The sequence below is a fragment of the Chinchilla lanigera genome, unplaced genomic scaffold, assembly GCF_000276665.1.
Source record: "Chinchilla lanigera isolate Chin_1 unplaced genomic scaffold, ChiLan1.0 scaffold00005, whole genome shotgun sequence".
NCBI lineage: Eukaryota > Metazoa > Chordata > Mammalia > Rodentia > Chinchillidae > Chinchilla > Chinchilla lanigera.
The window spans coordinates 21725225-21745684 of NW_004955406.1; the positions used below are offsets into that span (position 1 = coordinate 21725225).

Genomic DNA, 20460 nt, shown 5'->3' on the forward strand with positions numbered 1-20460 from the left:
AGAAAAAGGGGCCAGGGATATAGCTTAGCAGCACAAATGCCTGCCTGGTAAGTGCAATGTCCTGAATTTGATTTCTGGTACAAAAAAAAAAAAAAAAGAAAGAAAAATGAATGATAGAAGGACTTAAAAATATGAAATCTTGCCCAAGTAAGTTGACAAGGTTTTTTTTTGTTTTCGTTTTTTGAAGGCAAGTCTAGGGACTAGGGATATAGTTTAGGGGCACAAGTCCCTGCCTAACAAGGTCCTGAGTTCAATTCCTAGTACAAAAAAAAAAAATTAAATTGTAATGCAAGTCTAATCAAAATTCCAGCAGGTTTTCTCATATAATTTGGTAAAATGGTTGAAAATACTCTTGGGGATGACTTGAGGCCAAAAGTAACCAATACTTAAAAAACAGAATGCAGTCTCTTGCCTTACTATGATACTGAGACTTATTTTGAAGTTACGGTAATTTAGTTATGTGGCTTAACAGGTGGATGAAATAATAGCAGAGAAATGTTACTGAAAACCAGTGGTCATCCATATAGAAGTAGTTGGCATTGGATCCCTGCCTTACAACCAGATATAAAAATCATTTTCAGGGCCGGGGATATAGCTCAGCGGCACAAGTGTCTGCCTGACAAAGTGCGAGTTCCTGAGTTTGATTCCCGCTACCAGAAAAAGCAAAAAAATTTGTTAGCAAAAAATCACTTCCAGACAGATTGAGGTCTTACACAGCAACACAATTTTAAAAGTTGATGTGTTGTTTTTTTGTTGTTGTTCATTTTGTTGTATTGTTTTGCGGGGGAGGTAGTTTATTCCGTAGTTCAAGCTGGCCTTGAACTCAGTATGTAGCCCAGGCTCCCAACAATCCTTGAACTCATAGCAGTCGTCTTGTAGTCAATTTTAAAAACAGATTGATGTTTTCTACATAAACATAAATACTTCACCTAAATACTTGAAAATGTGGTGTGTATTTTACACATAGAGCATATCTCAATTTCAGTTAGCCATATTTCATGTGCTCAGGAGGTACATGTGGCCAATAGCTGCTATATTCAACAATAGTTTTATACTTTTTAAATGTCAGTCTATATTAAAATTAGCATCATTCATTCCTTAAAGCCAGGTGATTCCAATATGCTAATATAGAAATGTCCAGATGATTCAGAAAGGTGAGCAAGAGACAACAAGCATTTTATAGAAGAGAAACATTTGGCTAATAAGCATTGAAAGTTGTTCAGTCTCATTTGGAAATAAGGAAAGTACAGTTCAAAACCCCAGTAAAAGTACCGTTTTATCAGTTTGGCTTACAACACTGTAAGTGACAGTATCATGTGTTAGAGAGTGTATGGATCAGCAAGAACTTTTAGCATTGCTTGTGAATGTTGAATAATTGAGCCCGTTAGGAAAATAGTTCCACTTTGACTCTTACGTTCACCTTTTCCATACCCTGTCACCCAGCAGTTCTAAAGGAGTGTTCATAGTAGTTTAGTAAAACCTTGGAAACAACCTGCAAGAGTGAGTGAATTCACTGATTTGTGCACACTGTGGAATTTTAAATGTGTCAGAAGGTATGACACAGTAACGTGTCAGTGACTCTTAAAAATGCTCTAGTCATTGAGAAAGGAAGTTGCAAAACTGGTAAAATTTACATTCCCTTAAAATTAATAATATTCAGGCAGACGTGGTGATGTACACCTGTAATCCCAGCAGTCCAGGATGACTACTAAGGGAGGAGGATCACAAGTTTGGTTACAGCCTGGGCAATTTAGCAATTTATTGTGACACCCTGTCTAAAAATAAAAAGGACTGGGGATGTAGCTCAGTGCAAGAACGCTGGATTTTATCCTCAGTAGCACTGAAAAAAAGTAAAATCCCCCCCGCCCCCGTACCAGGAATCGAACTCACGACCTTGTGCTTTCCAGGCAGGCGCTATGCCGCTGAGCTAAATTCCCAGCCGCAGTAAAAGTTAAAGATAAAAATATATATGTAAGATGGAGGATGGTGGTATTTAGAGAAGGGTCAGGAGAGGACCAGATAAAAGTTTTGCAAGAACTTTCAGATTTGTGGGTTAATAACTGATTTATACTTTAGAAAAGTAAATTTCTTGGCCTTTATTTTGAGCGAACTTAAATATGGTCTTTTCAGCAGGTGACTGTGTAACTTTGTTTTCTTGTGCCTAGTTAAAGTTCCACTGAAAAATTGGAGATAGGATTCATTGTGGTCCTTAATATTCTTTGTCTTTGCCTTCCCCTATTCAGATAGCAGTGTTTCTATCCCCAGTTTTTGGTTGAGACAGGGTCTAGTCTAGGCCACACTTGAACCTCACCTAAGTACACCAGGTTGGCCTCAAACTTGCAGTGGTCTTCATGCCTCGGCCTCGGGAGTGCTGGGATTTCAAGAATGCACCCATGCCCAGCACTCGCACAGTTTCTAGGTTACATCTTTTCTTAAAAATTCTGACACTGTATTTCACAATAACTTTTTCTTGTACTTCTGCCAGCAGCTTCCTAAGATACTGAATTTTAGGGATGTCTTAGCTTTATAACATAATGTTTTAGGTGAATCTCATGCCATACTTCTTATGCAATTTCTTTTCATTTGTTTTTCTATTTTAATAGACTGACTTTCTTTTGGTTGTATTGCGTGATGTGGTTCTGGCTTATCCTGAAGTTCGCATTGTTCTTATGTCTGCTACTATTGACACCAGCATGTTTTGTGAATATTTCTTCAATTGCCCCATCATTGAAGTTTATGGGAGGACTTTCCCAGTTCAAGGTAAATTTTGTGGCAGTGGGATAAGTTGCTATAAATGTTCATACACTAAGATTGGGATTTTAGAGATTGTAGTAATAGTTAAAGGCATTTAAAATATAGTCCAGGTTGGGTGTAGTGGTGCACACCTGTAATCCCAGCACTCGGGAGGCTGAGGCAGGAGGATTGTTATGAGTTCAAGGCCAGCCTGGGCTACAAAGTGAGCTCAAGGCCAGCCTGAACTTTATAGTGAGACCCTGTCTAAAAAAAAAAGCAGAAAATAAAATATAGGCCAAATTAGAGTATTAAATCAGCACAGTATTCTTGAGGGTTTTTTCTACCAGTTGAACAGGTTTTATTCCGCATTTAGGAGTTGCACATGCAGGTAACATACTTAATGTATGTGTGTGGTGGGCATTCCATAAAAGTTGTGGCTTAATGTTGTGCAGAGAGTAGACCACAACTGACTTTGTGGGAATAGGTATACCTTGCTCACAGTCAGGGTCTCAGTGAAACAGTTGAGTTTGATTAAGAAGAAAAGGCTATTACTGTTACAATGCCATGGCAGTTGTGAAGAATCAGGTTGAAGGATAGTAGGGAGTTGTGAGATATGTTAGCAAATTTAAGACTGCTCTATTCTTAGAGTTGATGATATGTCCTTAACTTGACTGGATTGTGTCTGGCAGAATATTTTTTGGAGGACTGCATTCAGATGACCCAATTTGTTCCTCCACCAAAGGACAAGAAAAAGAAGGATAAGGAAGATGATAGTGGTGAGGACGATGATGTAAGTGAATTTAATGATGAACTTTCATTTTGGGCAGGTTGTTACTGGAGAAAAGACAATGATTTTAGTAAAATCATGGCATGAATGAGCCTCTTAGAACACATTAAAAACAGTATTTATATTGTCTGTGGATTGGTAGGTATATATTTTGTGCCAAATAATTGTAGATTCAGTGATAACGCATTTTCTACCATAAGTTAAATTACCTTTGGCATACAAATTGTAAGGTGTTTCAACACTACACCTAGAAACAGTTCCCACTTACAATTCCATCCTTTCTTACTCCATGTTTTCTGTGCACTAGACCACCTGGGAAACAGGGAAAAAAAATTTGTGTTCCATCCTAGATATGTGTTGAATCAGAATGTATTTTAATAAGATCCCTCGGTCATCCATTTGTACCACAAAGCTTAAGCATCAGGTATATTCCTGGGTTAAAGAGGATATTGGGTAGTAATATTGAGGGGAGAGAGCATTAAACAAGTAACAACAGGGATTTTCTACAAAGAAATGGGAAAGAAAGAACATTTATTTTGTGTGTGCTTGAGAGTTACACAAAAGTATAAAAATGCATCCTCTTCCTGAAAGTTTGAAGAGAGTGACTGCTATACAACAGCCAGTGATACAGAATTTGATACGCAGTATCTTGAGAGTCAGTCTCTTTAATATATAATATATACAGCAAATTAGAAAACTTAGCAAGGAAAAAAAAGACCAATTGTGTTCCAACTTTCTCATTGAGAGCTTGTCACTGATTTTAAAATAGAATATGTGGAAAAGATACAGAACACATATTTTAGAAATGGATGAAGTAATCAAGGATCTTAAGTGATGAGTGGTTCATTTAAAAGGAAAATGTCTGAAGAATTTAAGTCATAAGAAAGAAATAGAAAGTTTGTTCTTAAAGTTTAGTTGTGTCCTGTGGAAGTACTAGCGGGGGAAAGTTCAGAACAAGCCAGGTGAGATGAAACATACCTGTAGTCTCAGCTACTCTGGAGGCTGAGATGGGAGGGTGATTGAGTGCCTTTTGAGCTCCTTGCACCATGCAAGTGAAGTGCCTACACTAAGGTCAACCAATATGGTTACCTGGGAGTGGGGAGAGGTTCACCTCTCCTAAAGGTGAACTGGCCCAAATCCAGAAAATACAGTTGGTTAATGTTGATGTCAGTTCTGTATGGAAGTTAAATTTTTTGCTATATGCATAACATTTCATGTCATTTGAAGAATGTAAATCTGGAAGACTTACAAGCTGTGATAATTGAGATAATTCAAAATGTGCCACCCATTTTTTTTGTTTTGTTTTGTTTTTTTAGGCAAATTGTAACTTGATCTGTGGTGACGAATATGGTCCAGAAACAAAGTTGAGCATGTCTCAGTTGAATGAAAAGGAAACTCCTTTTGAACTCATTGAAGCTCTGCTTAAATACATTGAGACCCTTAATGTTCCTGGAGCTGTGTTGGTTTTTTTGCCTGGCTGGAACTTGATTTGTACTATGCAGAAGCATTTGGAAATGAATCCACATTTTGGTATGCTGCTTTGAATTGTCATCTATTTGAGAGTGAAAAATGCACTTACGTGAAAACAGAAATTTAGTGTTTTTTAGTTAAAAAATAAACATACAGTAGAGAATAGTTCTAAATCAGCCTCCTATGTTTAAACCTTAACCTTTTTGTATTATAGGAAGCCACAGGTATCAGATTCTACCTCTACATTCTCAGATTCCTCGAGAAGAACAGCGCAAAGTGTTTGATCCAGTACCAGTTGGAGTAACCAAGGTAAGCATTAAACATTATAGGATGGGATTAGAAGTAACATAGATAGTAAACAAGTATTATAGGCTTTCAACACGCCACCCCCAAAATTTATGAACCGTGTATCTTTGTTTTTTTTTTTTGGTTTTGGTTTTTCTCCGGTACCGGGAACTGAACTCATGACCTTGCGCTTGCCAGGCAGGCACTTTTGCCGCTGAGCTAAATCCCCAGCCCCCTGAACCGTGTAAATTGAGGAACAAGTTAGGCTTCAGCCAAGTGTGATGGTGTACACCTGTAATCCCAGCATTTCAGAGGCTGAGGCAGGAGGATCACTGTGAATTTGAGGCCAGCCTGACTTACATAGTTCAAGGCCAGCCTGGATTACATAGCACAGCCCTGGCTCAAAAAAATAAATACATACATACATATAAACAGCCTTCTCTGCTTAAGCTTAATAAGTTTTTCTTTATCAGTAGGCAGGTGATTCTTTTTTTAACACTACTGTACATCTGTTTTTATGTGAACAAATCAGTCTTCTCAGGTACATAAATAGAGTATCTTCTGAAGTGTAATTTTTCTTTTATCATTTCTTTGCAGGTTATTCTGTCCACAAATATTGCTGAAACAAGTATTACCATAAATGATGTTGTTTATGTCATTGACTCCTGCAAGTAAGTTCTCAGGAAATCTATTTGGCTGTTCCAGTGCTACCCACTGGAATGTTCATCAGTGAGCAGAGTTAAAATCCCTTATTTTTAAACTCCTGTGTTTTTGTTTTTTTTTTTTTACTCCTGTGTTCTTACATGGTCAAAACTACTGTCCCTCTGTATATGCACAAATTGATCAAAAAATACAGTGGATGCTTAAAATTTTAAAAAGTTATTACAGTGAAAGACACATTGCAGATAATTCCCCTGACAGCCTCAGAGTGACTTTGAACCCGCCTATCACATCATTCTTGTCAATTTCTGAAGCAGTTCTGGAAATCCTCTTTTCATGAACTTCTTTACAAAAAATACAGTGCCTCCTAAGTGCCATTCAAGAGACAGCTCCAGAAACACTACCTTGTGTCATTATTCACTGTATTTACCGTATCTGGCACTGTGCACCTTGTGGCTGTTTTCCAAAGTCAGAATGACCAGGAAAGATAAACGTTTTGAATTGCTTTAGGACATCAAGGCAACTGTAATAGCACACTAAAGATACTCATGATAGAACATTTCCAGAAACAGTTCAGAAAGTAGCAAGAATTGGGTAAATGTATTCAAAGTGAGGGGGAATAGTGGCTGTGTGTCTTTTACTGTAATGACTTTAAATTCATCATATTTTTTGATGAGATGCTATACTGATCATAGGTAATTGATAGTCAAGAGTAGTTCTTCGTGTTCAACACAGATCAGTAGAATGTGACAAAGTTTAACACTGTAATTTCTGAGTGCTTCCCACTGCAGTCAGATCAACTGGTGTTTTATTTCTCATGATTATTTCCACTGATGACTGCTATACTACTAGTATGCTGTTTAGAGTGTAAAGATGACTATCTGATATTTAGCACATGACAAATAGTCTACCTTAAAAAAAAAATTAAAGGACTTCTTACATAATATTAGATGAGACTAGGAAATACGGGGGTGGGGAGGGGCATTGTATATGGAGAAAGTAAATACACTGGTAACTGACCCAAGAGGGAACAGCAGTGTTAAAACTTGGATATGTCTGACTAACTTGTGTTCCATGTCTTCTATACACTATACTTGTCCCTCAATCACGGCAATTAAAAATGATTCGCCAGTGGCGGTTTTAAAGATAGTGAATAGCCGGGCGTGGTGGCACAGGCTTGTAATCCCAGCACCCAAGAGGCTGAGGCAGGAGGATCATTGCAAGTTTGAGACCAGTCTGGGCTACAAAGTGAGCTCAGGGCCACCCTGAACTGCATAGCAAGACCCTGTCTCAAAAAGACAAAAAATAATAATAATAATGAATAGCATTCTGTGCCAATCCCAGTTACTTAGTAGCAGTCTATAACGTGTGTAATTTTAAAGGAATCCAAATTACTTGGTGGATTTCAGCAAACTATGCCAAAACCTCATGAGGTGTGCCATGAGCTGTGCCATATGACCTTTATTTAGATCATAGTAATTGTAAATGTCATTTTAAACATTGGAGTAGGGATGGCTTGAGTGATTGTCAATGTGTGTGTCTGATGCCACTTAAATGATTAAAGTTCATGTATCACTTAATGTTATACATAAAGATTGTGTGTAGACAGAAGCATCATACCCATTTTCAAATGAGGCAAAGATGTTACATACCTTTGCAAAGATAATCCAGCGGGTAAATGGTGCTTGTATGCTATGTTGTATTTCAGTAGATCGACAGCTAGGGGAGTATAATCAAATTGCATTTCTTCTTTTTAGTTTCACAAGTAGATGCCATCAATAAATAGGCTTTGGAAAGCACTGTCTTGTGGATATATATAGTAGTGCTACACCTACACATTGGGGTCTTAGAATTAACCACTCTTTCCTATATAGGCAGAAAGTAAAACTGTTTACTGCTCACAACAACATGACCAACTATGCTACAGTTTGGGCATCCAAAACCAACCTTGAACAGCGGAAAGGCCGAGCTGGTCGTGTGCGTCCTGGATTCTGCTTTCACCTCTGTAGCCGAGCTCGTTTTGAGAGGTAAGAGACAAACCTGCCTCTTGGTAATGCATTATTGCAAGCACCACCTTTACACTGACTACATCCCTACCCTTCTTTATTTTCAAACAGATTCTTACTGAGTAGCACATGTTCAGTTTTTGTTCAGTTTTAAGTCAAAAACTTGACTAATACTACCTGATGTACAGGGCTAGTATGTGTAAAATACTTAAAATGGTGACTGTTACTTAGTGCTCATTAAATGTTCACTGTTAATTTGTAATACCTTGTTGGACTTTGAAGGTTCATTTTGTTTATTTCAAAATAGAGCATACTAATAACTACAATAAAGACTTTAACATATCCAAATAAATATAAATCTTGCAAAGTGATTTTTCATGGCATATTGTAGTGGAACTATAAATTGACAACTGAAACAGTTTCCTACTATCTTTTTTTCGGTGGGAGGGGGACAAGGTCTTGCTATGCAGTTCAGGCTAGCCTTGAGCTCACTTTGTATCCCAGACTGGTCTTGAACCCGCAACCATTCTCCTGCCTCAGCCACCCAAGTGCTGCGATTATAGGCGCATGCCAGTATGCCTGGCCATCATTTTCATATAATGGGAAACTATGTGGTGCTTAAGCCTGCTTGTCTGATTTACATCACTTAACATTATGGTCTCAAAGCACATCCATTTTCCTAAAGATGTCTCAATTTTATCTTTCTCTATGACAGAGTAGTACTCTGTCACTGTATAAGTACATTTTCTTTATCCAGCCATCCATTAGTTGGCATATAGGCCACTTCCAAGATTTAGTTACTAGAAATGATACTACTGTAAATATGAGTATAATCACATCACTGTGATATAATGTTTTTAAACTCGTGCAAAGATAACTACAAAGGGATTGGGTCAAATAGAATTTTCTAGTTTTAGCGTTTTTTTTTTTTTTTTAAAAGACTACATGGTGATTCCCATAGTGGTTCTATCCTTTGCCCTCCCACCAGCAATGAAGGGTTCCTTTCTCCCCACAACCTCCCCAGCATGTTACTGAATTGTCTACAGTAAGACCCTGTCACCAAACCAAACCAGAACAAAACCAAATTCTGGAACAGTTATATAAATGATAAACTTCGATTAGGTCCTGTAGGTTGAATATCTGACAATAGTTCGAAGAAGTTTACAAATACAGCAGTAACAGCAGCATAAGTACCTACGTGCCACAAAAGTCTGATACTACTATCTAATGACTGTTAAAGACAAAGAAATGAAATGTGGAGAAGTATAAAGTTTACTTTATACTTTTCACTTCTGATGATGGCCTTTCATTTTGGGGTGAAAAAAGATGGACAGAGGGACAGCTCTATTTCTCGAATTTTGTCTCTGTAAACATTTTGATAAATTCACATAAGGAAGCTGATTATTTCACACTTATTTTCTTTCAGGCTTGAAACACATATGACACCAGAGATGTTTCGAACACCCTTGCATGAAATTGCTTTGAGCATAAAACTTCTGCGTCTGGGAGGAATTGGCCAGTTTTTGGCCAAAGCAATTGAACCACCACCTTTGGATGCTGTAATTGAAGCTGAGCACACTCTTAGAGGTACTTACAGATACTTACCTGCCTAATACAGATGGTAATGAGGTCAGCTGATTTTTGTCCTGTCAGAACATTTGACAGTGAATCAAGATGAGTCAGCAAGGCTGTGGTAGTAAGACTTCTAGCATTGCCTTGTGCACTTAGCATGGTCACTGACTACAGTGAGCAATGTTAGGGTTGACGTGAGTCTCACATTTTGAGAAAAGAACAAAAGCGAAATGTCATCTCTTAATAAAAAAGAGAAAGTGAATTATAAGACTCATGTGTATATCTCTTAGAACATTTATTTTTGTTTTCAGGTATGCTATAGATATTGTATAGTATACTGGAAAAATAAAGGCATTGAAACCATAATAGGCACATGAATTGTGAATCTAGCACTCACCTGTGTAAACTTTATACCTCTCCGCATTTCATTTCTTTAACAGTCATTAGATAGGAGTATAGTGTCAGACTTCTGTGGCATGTAGGTACTTATGCTGCTGTTACTGCTGTATTTGTAAACTTCTTCGCGCTATTGTCAGATATTCAACCTATAGGACCTAATTGTAGCTTATCGTTTATATAACTGTTCCAGAATTTGGTTTTGTTCTGGTTTGGTTTGGTGGCAGGGTCTTACTGTAGTTCAGCTGGCCTTGAACTCATTTTATAGCCCATGCTGGCCTTAAACTCCGAACTATGCTGTTGCCCAAGCCTGCAAGCGCTAAAATCACTGGTGTGAGCCACCACACCCACTTGTTCTGTTTTCAAGTAAAAGAATTATTGGTAATGGACATGGTGCAGGGTTTGCTTCACAAATGATGAAGTCTTAAGCGCACTACCCTAGCTCTAATCTGCTGAATAAGTATTTGATCTTTATCCAGGTTGAAGAGTGTTCTCCACTGTTTCTGTTCACAATTCTCTCCCCACAGAGCTTGATGCATTAGATATCAATGATGAATTGACTCCTCTGGGACGAATCCTGGCTAAACTCCCCATCGAGCCCCGTTTTGGAAAGATGATGATAATGGGGTGTATTTTCTAGTAAGTGCTTCTTAAATTTGTTTTATTGCTAATAGTTAAAGTTGTAGAACACCTTTGTGGTCTTAGCCCCTCCCCCATAAAGTCAAGGGTAGGATAAGATAGAAGAAAAAATTACTTTTAGGTAAAAAGAAGTGGTATATCTAGATACAGAGAGAATTTAGAAGAATAGAAAAATGGGCAGTTGTAGATCTTTGGATTCAACTTGGAAAGGCAAATTTCTTAGAAGGTTACTTCTTGAAGGATTAGTGTAGTTGTCCCCTGAAAGAGATTTAGTATTAAGAAAGGGAGTATATTTCACCAGAGTGTTTTTGAAGAGTAAGGGATTTGTTGAAATGGACAAGACAGCTGGTCATGACGACACGGTCCTGTAATCCCAGCACTTAGAAGGCTAAGGCAAGAGGACCACTGAGTTTGAGGCCAGCCTGGGCTACAAAGTGAGTTCAAGGCTGAACTGTGGTGAGACCCTGTATAAAAGCTGGGGGTATAGCTCAGTGTCACAGTGCCTCCCTTAACAGGTATGAGACTGAGTTTGAGTCCCAGTGCCCAAAACAACGAAAAAAAAAAAAGATGGACAAGAGAGAATAGGGAGGCCAGGCGTGGCGGCAGGAGGATTGCTGTGAGTTCAAGGCCAGCCTGGGCTGGGCTACAAAGTGAGCTCAGGGCCAGCCTGAACAGCCTAGTTAGACCCTGTCTTAAAAAGACAAAGAAAAAGAATCGAGAAGAAACTGATATGTAGCAGTTAATGTCAGCAGTCAGTAGTTTTTCCTTTCTACTCTTAAATCTGCTGTAATGTTCTTTATTAAGCTATTTTCGGTGCTAATAAAAGTGTTATTATAGCCAATAAAGACTAACCCACAGCGAGCAACACTATCCAATCTACTGGCAACAAAATTGTGTTACAGTATTTATTAATTGAACATGTGTTTCAGCGTGGGAGATGCCGTCTGTACCATTGCTGCTGCTACCTGCTTTCCAGAGCCTTTCATCAGTGAAGGGAAGCGGCTGGGCTATATTCATCGAAATTTTGCTGGAAACAGATTTTCTGACCATGTGGCCCTTTTGTCAGTGTTTCAAGCCTGGGATGATGCTAGGTATGAGCTTAACCTGAAGTTACTGTTCCAGAGTAAACAGTCTGTAGTTGCTAACCTAAATCTAGTTCTCTGGTCTTTGAGAATGATTGTTTTGCATTCCATTTCATTTATTTCAGAATGGGTGGAGAAGAAGCAGAGATACGTTTTTGTGAGCACAAAAGACTGAATATGGCTACATTAAGAATGACTTGGGAGGCCAAAGTTCAGCTTAAAGAAATTCTCCTTAATTCTGGATTTCCAGAAGGTAAGACTTCCCATTCTTAGATACATCTGAGTAACATTTATGTGGAACATACATATTGACAGTATCTTTGAGATTCAGACATTTAACCATGTTTTTTCATGTTCGAAACCAGTGATGGCAAACGTTCGAGTGTTCAGTGACAGCCCACTGCAGCATATGTGCCATAGGTTCACCACCACTATAGCTTAGAACATGGTGATAGCAGTTTTTTACATTAGTCATTTGACAAAGTAAAAAATTACGATGAAAGAGTTTGAGAGATGTTCATTTTTAGAATCAAAGTAAATTCTACTACATTAAATTTTAAATGGCTTGAATTTAAATTTTCAGAGAGGATCACAGGGGATCTTATTATCTATGATACAGCAACAGCTCTTTTTCCTTTCCCCTTTCTTGCTGTACTCAGGATTAAACCTTTGCACTGAACTACATCCCCAACCCTTTTTATTTCTTATTTTTGAGACCCAAGGTCTTGCTGAGTTGCTAAGTTGCACAAGTTGGGCTTGAATTGAGGATCTCCTCTCAGTCTCCCAGAGTGCAGGGATTACAGGCATGCTCCACCATAGCTGATGTTAATTGTGCCATAGTATTTTTCTTTTTCAATGAAGTTAAACATTAAGAACTGGAATTGATAACCAAAAAGTAAAATGTTTTTTGAGACAGATGGGCAAGATGCTAACTTTTTTAAAAATGTGATTTAAGTAAGCAAAAGTATTCTCATCTGTTGTAGACTGGAGTAGTAATTTTTTCCTAAAATCAAAGGAACAGGAAAGAACATTTTTACATGTTAGAATCTTTATATTAGTACAGAGATTACTATGTTGTTAACCTAGTTTGTAGCTAATGAAGCTCTCACCAACATTGAAATTGCTTATTCAGATACATGCAGTTAGGAGATGTAAAACTACAACTCAAGTTTATCTAAGAACAAGATGTATCTATGTTCTCATCACTGTGTGTCAGGGTTTTGAGTCAGTGATGAAGTAAAAGTATAGTCTGGTGAAATCAGCCTTCATTTCAGGAGGTATTCTCTTAATCACCCCATCTTCTGTAAGTGATAGCTATTTTTAACAAGAGCAGATAAAATACACTTTGTAAAACCACGCAAGCTTGTGTTGTGATTGAGTCTATAAGAGAATACAGGCGCTTTAATTTTCTTATTATGGAAATTTAGCAGTTTTTTTCCCCTGAACTTAATCTGAGCTATAAACAGGATTCTGAGAAAAAAAGTAGTACTGCCAGATTTTTTTTTTTTTCTGCCAGATTATTTTAAAGCAGGGTTTGTGGGAATAGTCATTTCTCCTAATGTTCAAATCGTTCACATGTAATGTGAGAATACTCAGTTAACTGATTCTTCGTTTTAATTCCTTCCTAACAGAGTGTTTGTTGACACAAGTGTTTACTAACACTGGACCAGATAATAATTTGGATGTTGTTATCTCTCTCCTGGCTTTTGGTGTGTACCCCAATGTATGCTACCATAAGGAAAAGAGAAAAATTCTTACCACTGAAGGGCGTAATGCGCTTATCCATAAGTCATCCGTTAATTGTCCGTTTAGCAGCCAGGACATGAAGTACCCTTCTCCCTTCTTTGTATTTGGTGAAAAGGTAAGAAGAATTTGGAAAATCCAGATTGTCTTTATCTTTGTGAATTTTAATGTTCACAGTATCGCTTATTGTCATTAGATGGCATTATTTGACAGAATACCAACTATTTCTTTCTTGCCTCTTTTTCTATCTGCAGATTCGAACCCGAGCCATCTCTGCTAAAGGCATGACTTTAGTTACTCCCTTGCAGTTGCTTCTCTTCGCCTCCAAGAAAGTCCAGTCTGATGGACAGATTGTGTTTGTGGATGACTGGTACGGATTTTCAGATTTGGACTACAAACTTGAATTCTTAGATCTGAGATATTTTAGAATTAAGCGCTGATATAACTTAATAGGTGAAGTAAATATAGCACAGTTGAATGATTCAGATAAGGGCTTTACCACATTTTTTCTTAGTGGGAAATCTTGGTAGTGTAGTTTACTATAACCTTAAATTGACTACAGTAAAACCTTGGATTGCGAGTAACTTGTTCTGTGAGTGTTCCACAAGATAAACAGATATTTCTAATTCTTACTTGGTAAATGAGTGATACTTGAAATTTGAGTAGCATGTGATGCTGAACATCACATGACCATGATGGAGCCAGTGGTTCTCCTCTCTCTCAACTCTGTCACTCTCACTGCAAAATTGTGCGTGATCATCTCCTAGCAGGAGGTGGTTATGGAGGAGATCTCATTTGCAGAGGAGGAAAGAGGCGGAGGAATCCCTCACTTCAAACAAGATTAGGGAGATGTGTATAATGTGGAAAGCAGTGCAGATGTTGTAGAAAAGTACCACCTGTTGCAGTGCAAGTGATGAATCTGTTTAACAGCAATGCACTGTCACATTTCTTCAAAATCCTCAGAGGCACATGCAAGTGTCATTGGATAGCCGGGCATGGTGGTGCATGCCTGTAATCCCAGCACTCGGCAGGCCGAGGCAGGAGGATCATTGCAAGTTCGAGGCCAGCCTAGGCTACAAAGTGAGCTCAAGGTCAGCCCTGAACTGCATAGCGAGACCCTGACTCAAAAAGACAAAAAAAAGAGTCTCATTGGATAGATTCCTCCTTAAATGTTGCATGGGAAGAAAAAGAGTCCATTGGTAGTTATTTGTTAGTGATAGTTGCCCTACACAATAACCCTCCTCTGTCTTATCTCCCTTACTCCAGCCAGTGAAGGTTTTTAAAGGTAAGTGTAGGTTAGTTTTTCTTTATTATATTAAAGTATTGTAATCATTTTTATATGAGTATTTTCTGGTATGAAACCAATCGTCTGTGTTTCCATCATTTCTTATGGGGAAATTCTCATGATATACAAGTGCTTTGGATTACAAACATGATTCTGGAATAAAGGATGCTCACAAACCAAGGTTTTACTATACGGTGAATTACAAATATTTCATATTTAAGCTGCTTTTATAAATATTGCCATTTGGAGCTTGGGTACTAGTGATGACCACCTTACAGAAATGATACAAAGCTTAGAGTGCAGTTAATACATTCACCATACTTTTGGAACCCTTGAAAATTCAAAACATTCTGAGTGTCTCATTGGAGGCTGAGTGACCTATATTGCAAACAGTATATGGCTTGAAAGATTTTATAGTTTGCTGGCCATGGTGGCACATGCCTGTGATCCCAGTACTTAGTAGGCTGAGGCAAGAGGGTTGCCAAGAGTTGGAGGCTAGTTTCTGCTATATAATGAGTTCAAGACCAGCCAGGACTGCATAGCAAGACCTTGTCTCAAAAAAAATCAAACAAAAAGATTTTATAGTTTTAAGATTCCTGCTCCTAGCTAGTAATGAATTGTTTGCTGAGTTTGGAGTCATTCTGATGTAGTATTGGTACTTGTTAAACAATTAGGTACTTGATAAAAAGTTATTCCGTGATTTGCCATATATGAAAATGAGAGATAATAATCTAGTTTTTTATTGTTTTTCTTCATTGTAGGATCAGACTTCAAATATCTCATGATGCTGCTGCCTGTATCACTGCCCTCCGGGCAGCCATGGAAGCACTGGTTGTTGAAGTAACCAAACAACCTAATATCATCAGTCAATTGGACCCTGTGAATGAACATATGCTGAACATGATCCGACAAATCTCTAGGCCCTCAGCAGCTGGTATAAGCCTTATGATTGGCGCTGCACGGTGAGTATAAGTTATCTTTCAGTCAGAGGACAAGTACGTGCAAGACTGGAATTCTCAGAGCTAGCTGATAGAGGTTTCACAGTGTTTAAATTCAGAGACCTTAAAAGTGTGTATGTAATCCGGAATGGATCATAGGATAGGAAATGACACAGTCTGGTACTGTTTTGATGTCTCTAAAGGAAAAAATGTTGATAAGGGATAAGACACAGTATTGCTGTTTTCCAAGTTGGGCTCAGAGTTAAGATTCTGGTGCCTTAGCCTGCCAGAATGCTTGATTCAGGTGTGTACCATCATGTGTGTTTAACTATTGTTATCGTAAGGCAAAAAATGTGAAATTTTTCTTAATTTTTAAAGTGTTTCATTTGCTTTAGATTTTTTTGTCTTCACCTTTTACTTTCCTATGGAAAAAGCAGAATGTTACAATTCGTGATCCCACATGGTTTTCATGTTTTACTCATTTTCAGCATTGTGTGACATTTGCTTTTGTAAGGTTTGTAGGCTTAATGATATGTTGCATGAGGGTAGTTTGTTTATCTTACGAGCATGGACACTGCTGTCATCCTGTCCCTCAGATTTAACTATTACAGTAGCACTGTTTATACACAAATGTGTATCGAACCTCATCAAGGATCACTTACTCCATTTGGTTACTAATAGAACTATTAGTATACATTTAATACCATAAGGAAACTAAGCAGAAATTAATTAAGACCTCAGGTCATACTACTGACAACTAATAGAGCCAGTCAAACCCCAGGCACCTTGGTTCTAGAAGCAGTGCTTTCAGGCTCTTCTGTGGTCGTCCTAAGTTGGACAGATCTATGGAAGGATTTTAAGGATAATCTTCACAAAGAAAATAAGCATCACAACTGCAAATTACAGAATAAGTGTCATACATACAAATGAAGTACCCATGGATATTTAGGGGGAAAGAGACTAATTTTGACAGGAGGAAAAAGATTCAGTAACTAAAGAACCTAATAGATACAGATACGAGGTGACCCAAATTACATATGGGAGAACTGAAATGTGGAGAAGTGACTACATTAGATTTGCAGGAAAATGAGTAAGAATTGGTGATGGATTAGTATGGGGCAGCAGGCAGTGCAGTGAAGGGGTGAAGACAAACCACAGTCATATTTCTGATTTGGAAAGCTGCTTAGTTTATAGTGCCAGTCCGTACAAAAAGCTTCCCCAGACAAAAAAAGCAGTTTGGGGGTGTGTATGGAATTGGAACATTGGTGGGACATCTTGATTTCTGCAATTTTTAGCCCTGATGTTCATTGTCTGCCGTATGAGACAAATTTAGGTGTGAACAAATTGCTGGAGATAGTTTTTAAATTAATTCTAGAAAATATTTGGTGGTAAGTACTACATGTTTAGTTTGTTGTTGATCCCAGGAACCTCTTTTGAATGTATTACTTAATACTTGATCTTCTTAGAACAGTATATCACTGAACTGAGTAAGTGAACATTTTTAATAATTGGTATCTCTTTTTCTATTTTGGGATTAAAGGTTAATTTCATTTTAGTTTGTATTTGTGCATTTGCTTCATTTTTTTTATGCACTAACTGTTCATTCAAATTATGACTAAATTTGTGCATTTGAATGAGTAGTTGAGATGTATTAAGTGATTTACTCTCTCAGCATGTATGAAGCTGTGGGTTCATTCCCTAAAACTATGAAAAAGAAAGAATGCTAAACTGGTGGGTTTTTACTTTTTCTAGGTATGGAGATGGCCCACGACCTCCCAAGATGGCTCGATACGATAATGGAAGTGGATATAGAAGGGGTTCTGGATATGGTGGTGGAGGCTATGGTAGTGGCTATGGCGGTGGAGGTTATGGCACTGGAGGCTATGGAGGTGGAGGCTATGGAGGTGGAGGCTACGGAGGTGGTTCCAACTCATATCGAAGAGGATATGGTGGAGGCTATAGAGGTTTCCGAGGGGGTTATAGAGGCAACTTCGGTGGAGACTACAGGGGATCCAGTGGAGACTACAGAGGACCTGGTGGGGGAGACTTCCGAGGGCCTAATGGGGGAGACTTCCGAGGGCCTAATGGGGGAGATTTTCGAGGGCCTAATGGCGGAGACTTCCGAGGACCTAATGGGGGAGATTTCAGAGGACCTGGTGGAGGAGACTTCAGAGGACCTGGTGGGGGAGACTACAGAGGACCTGGTGGGGGAGACTTTAGGGGCCCTGGTGGGGGAGACTACAGAGGACCTGGTGGAGGAGACTACAGAGGACCTGGTGGGGGAGACTTTAGGGGACCTGGTGGGGGAGACTTCAGAGGACCTGGTGGAGGAGGCTACAGAGGAGGATTCCAGCGAGGAGGTGGCAGGGGAGGCTTTGGAGGTGGCTACTTTGGACAGGGAAGGGGAGGTGGTGGCTATTAAACTTAGTTATGTCAATGCCTATGCATAGACAATTAAAAAATAAAAAGCATGCTATGTGTTTTCCCAAAACGTTTATTTGTTCCCAAAAAAATAAACCCATTTTCTTTTATTCTGTGGTTCATTTTAGGTCAAGGAAACCAAGCATATAGAAACATTAGTGATTTTGTTTATATTATGTAAAATACAATGATCTATTATAAAAGTACCAGTTTGTATTTTTTCGTTAAGGAGTAAGATTTGCTTTTTAAACTAACTTGATATTTTCTTGGCTTTTGTTAATAACCATAGAAAATAAAGTATTACTCTGAATACCACCTGCGTAGTTGATTATTGATCGTATGTATTGCAATAAGTTTTCACTGCTAATACATTTAATTAAACATTAGAGAAAAAGGTGTATTCTCTATGTTTCAAGTAAAGTATACCAGGTGATACTAGTATTTTAAATAGCTTTGGCATTGAGTCACTGTTGGAGGAAATACTGGCCCTTGCATAAGTCAGACCTCTGAACAACATAAAACTTGATACAGGGCTGAACATTTTGGTTTCTTCTCTACATTTTGCCTGTGCAGGCCGTTGGTGTAATCTCAAAATGCAGTCATTATGTGCAAGCTTTGTAAAACTGACCAACACCAGCATTTTCTTTATAGATAGTATAATCAATCTATAGAATCCTTGAATAAAAGTTGTACTTAGACAAAAAGCAAAAGGTAATACTTCACCAGTGCATAAAGCTTAGAATTTGGGGATAGAGGATTTATTTGGTGAATAGCCATAGAACATGTATTTCAGAGGATATTTGCTAAGCTGTTATAGTCGTGAATATATATATTGGGGGTGTGAATTTTTTTTGAGACAGAGTCTCACTATGTAGCCCAGGTCGTCTCCAAATGTTCCACAATCCTGCTTCAGCCTCTCAACTGCTAGGGTTATAGGTATGTATGCACCATGTCTAGCCAGTGGAGATACTTCCATACTAAACAATTTTCATGGATTGCCAGTAGAACAGTATATTACAAATTACAAGCATATTGCCTTAGATCTGGGTTACATATTTTAATTGTGCTATCTACCATGTTGATAATCTTGGGAAAACTTAGTTGTATTCAACATCCCTATTTTACTTACTTTTGCAGTGCTAGGATTTGAACCACTGTGTCACATGCCAGGCAAGTACTCTCAGATTCTTTATCAGTTACTGTTCATAGCCTGATGACTCCAAGTCTGTTTTCACAAATGCCTTTTGCTTCCTAGACAGGTACCTGATTAATTTTTCCATAGAAAGTTACCACAGCATTTTCCAGCTGACGAACCCCACTCCACACTGTCTACACTTTGTATTTTCCCTGCTCTGCTATTTTTTGGTTATAGTTAGCTACACCTAGTTAGCGTGAGGTATCTTTTCCATCTGTACGTTTATAAACCAGCTGCTTCTATTCAGGGTGTCGTTAGCTTCAACATAAGGCCACACAATCCTCTTAATTCTTTTGCTGTACTACCCCCAAGCCACTACACTATTCGTGTATCGTGTTATAAAAGTACATTACTTCTTCTTGACTTAACCCTATGGTTCTTGCTTTCACTGTTCACACTTGGAGGATCACAGTTCTACATTGCTGCTCAGTGACTGACAGGGATTTCTCACTAGTTTCACATGTCCAAAAGGGAAGTAGCAGACTCAACTGAGTAGAAATCTACTTAGGACAGTTGTCACCATTATGAACCAAGACATATAAATCCTTTGTTTTGCAACCCAGGCTGTCGTTGAGCTCACTGTGTAGTTCAGACTGGCAACAAAGTGACAGTCCAGCCTGTTCCCTCAGTACTGGGATTACAGGTGTGTGCCACTACATCCAGCAATATATGACATGTTAATACTGTGAGGCCTCAACAATATTTTCCCTAAGACGCTGTGGGCTGCTTCAAGACAGTGTTCCCTTCACAGCGTATTGCAGCCAGGCCTTCTGGCACACACCTGTAATGACGGTGCTCAGGAGGTTGAGACAGGAGGAGCTTGGGTTTTGAGGCCATCCTGGGCTACTGCACACTAAGACCCTGCCTCAACCAAAAATGAAAAAACATTACAGCAAATGAGAAATACGAGTTTTCTCAAAAGGAGCATTGATTAGACATTTCTCCAGGAGATAAAGTGGGGCAAAGGGTTGGGGGTAAAATACGTTGGAAGGTGAGACATCCGTTCACGTGCCTTTCTCTGACCATGTACATAATGACTGGATTTTGAGATTATACCAATAGACTGCACAGACAGTTGGGTCTAAGAAGTTAAAGTGGGTGGGTGTGGACCTGATGGGCATCTGTTCTGTCCATCATCTTCTGAGTGTTGAGTATGGGCAGTGACAGCTCGACTGACTGTTACAGGGGGGTTGAAACAATTAGATATTTCTCCTGATTCCAAAAAATGCTCAGATGAACACTGCCAGT

The 20460-nt window shown here is 38.6% G+C and overlaps 1 protein-coding gene across 2 annotated transcripts in view; it reads left to right on the forward strand.

Moving 5' to 3' along the window:
• Positions 1–18327, forward strand: part of Dhx9 (DEAH (Asp-Glu-Ala-His) box helicase 9) — a 45739-nt gene extending 27412 nt beyond the window's left edge. For both annotated transcript variants that reach the window (XM_005375015.2, XM_005375016.2), the window contains 14 exons: positions 2604–2760; positions 3423–3523; positions 4837–5050; positions 5205–5299; positions 5873–5946; positions 7810–7962; positions 9368–9528; positions 10437–10548; positions 11478–11639; positions 11756–11883; positions 13262–13491; positions 13628–13743; positions 15420–15620; positions 17349–18327. In XM_005375015.2, the coding sequence (XP_005375072.1) occupies positions 2604–2760; positions 3423–3523; positions 4837–5050; positions 5205–5299; positions 5873–5946; positions 7810–7962; positions 9368–9528; positions 10437–10548; positions 11478–11639; positions 11756–11883; positions 13262–13491; positions 13628–13743; positions 15420–15620; positions 17349–18018 (2574 nt within the window). In that variant the 3' untranslated portion in view covers positions 18019–18327. The remainder of the gene's footprint in view (positions 1–2603; positions 2761–3422; positions 3524–4836; positions 5051–5204; positions 5300–5872; positions 5947–7809; positions 7963–9367; positions 9529–10436; positions 10549–11477; positions 11640–11755; positions 11884–13261; positions 13492–13627; positions 13744–15419; positions 15621–17348) is intronic.
• Positions 18328–20460: the final 2133 nt, after the last annotated feature.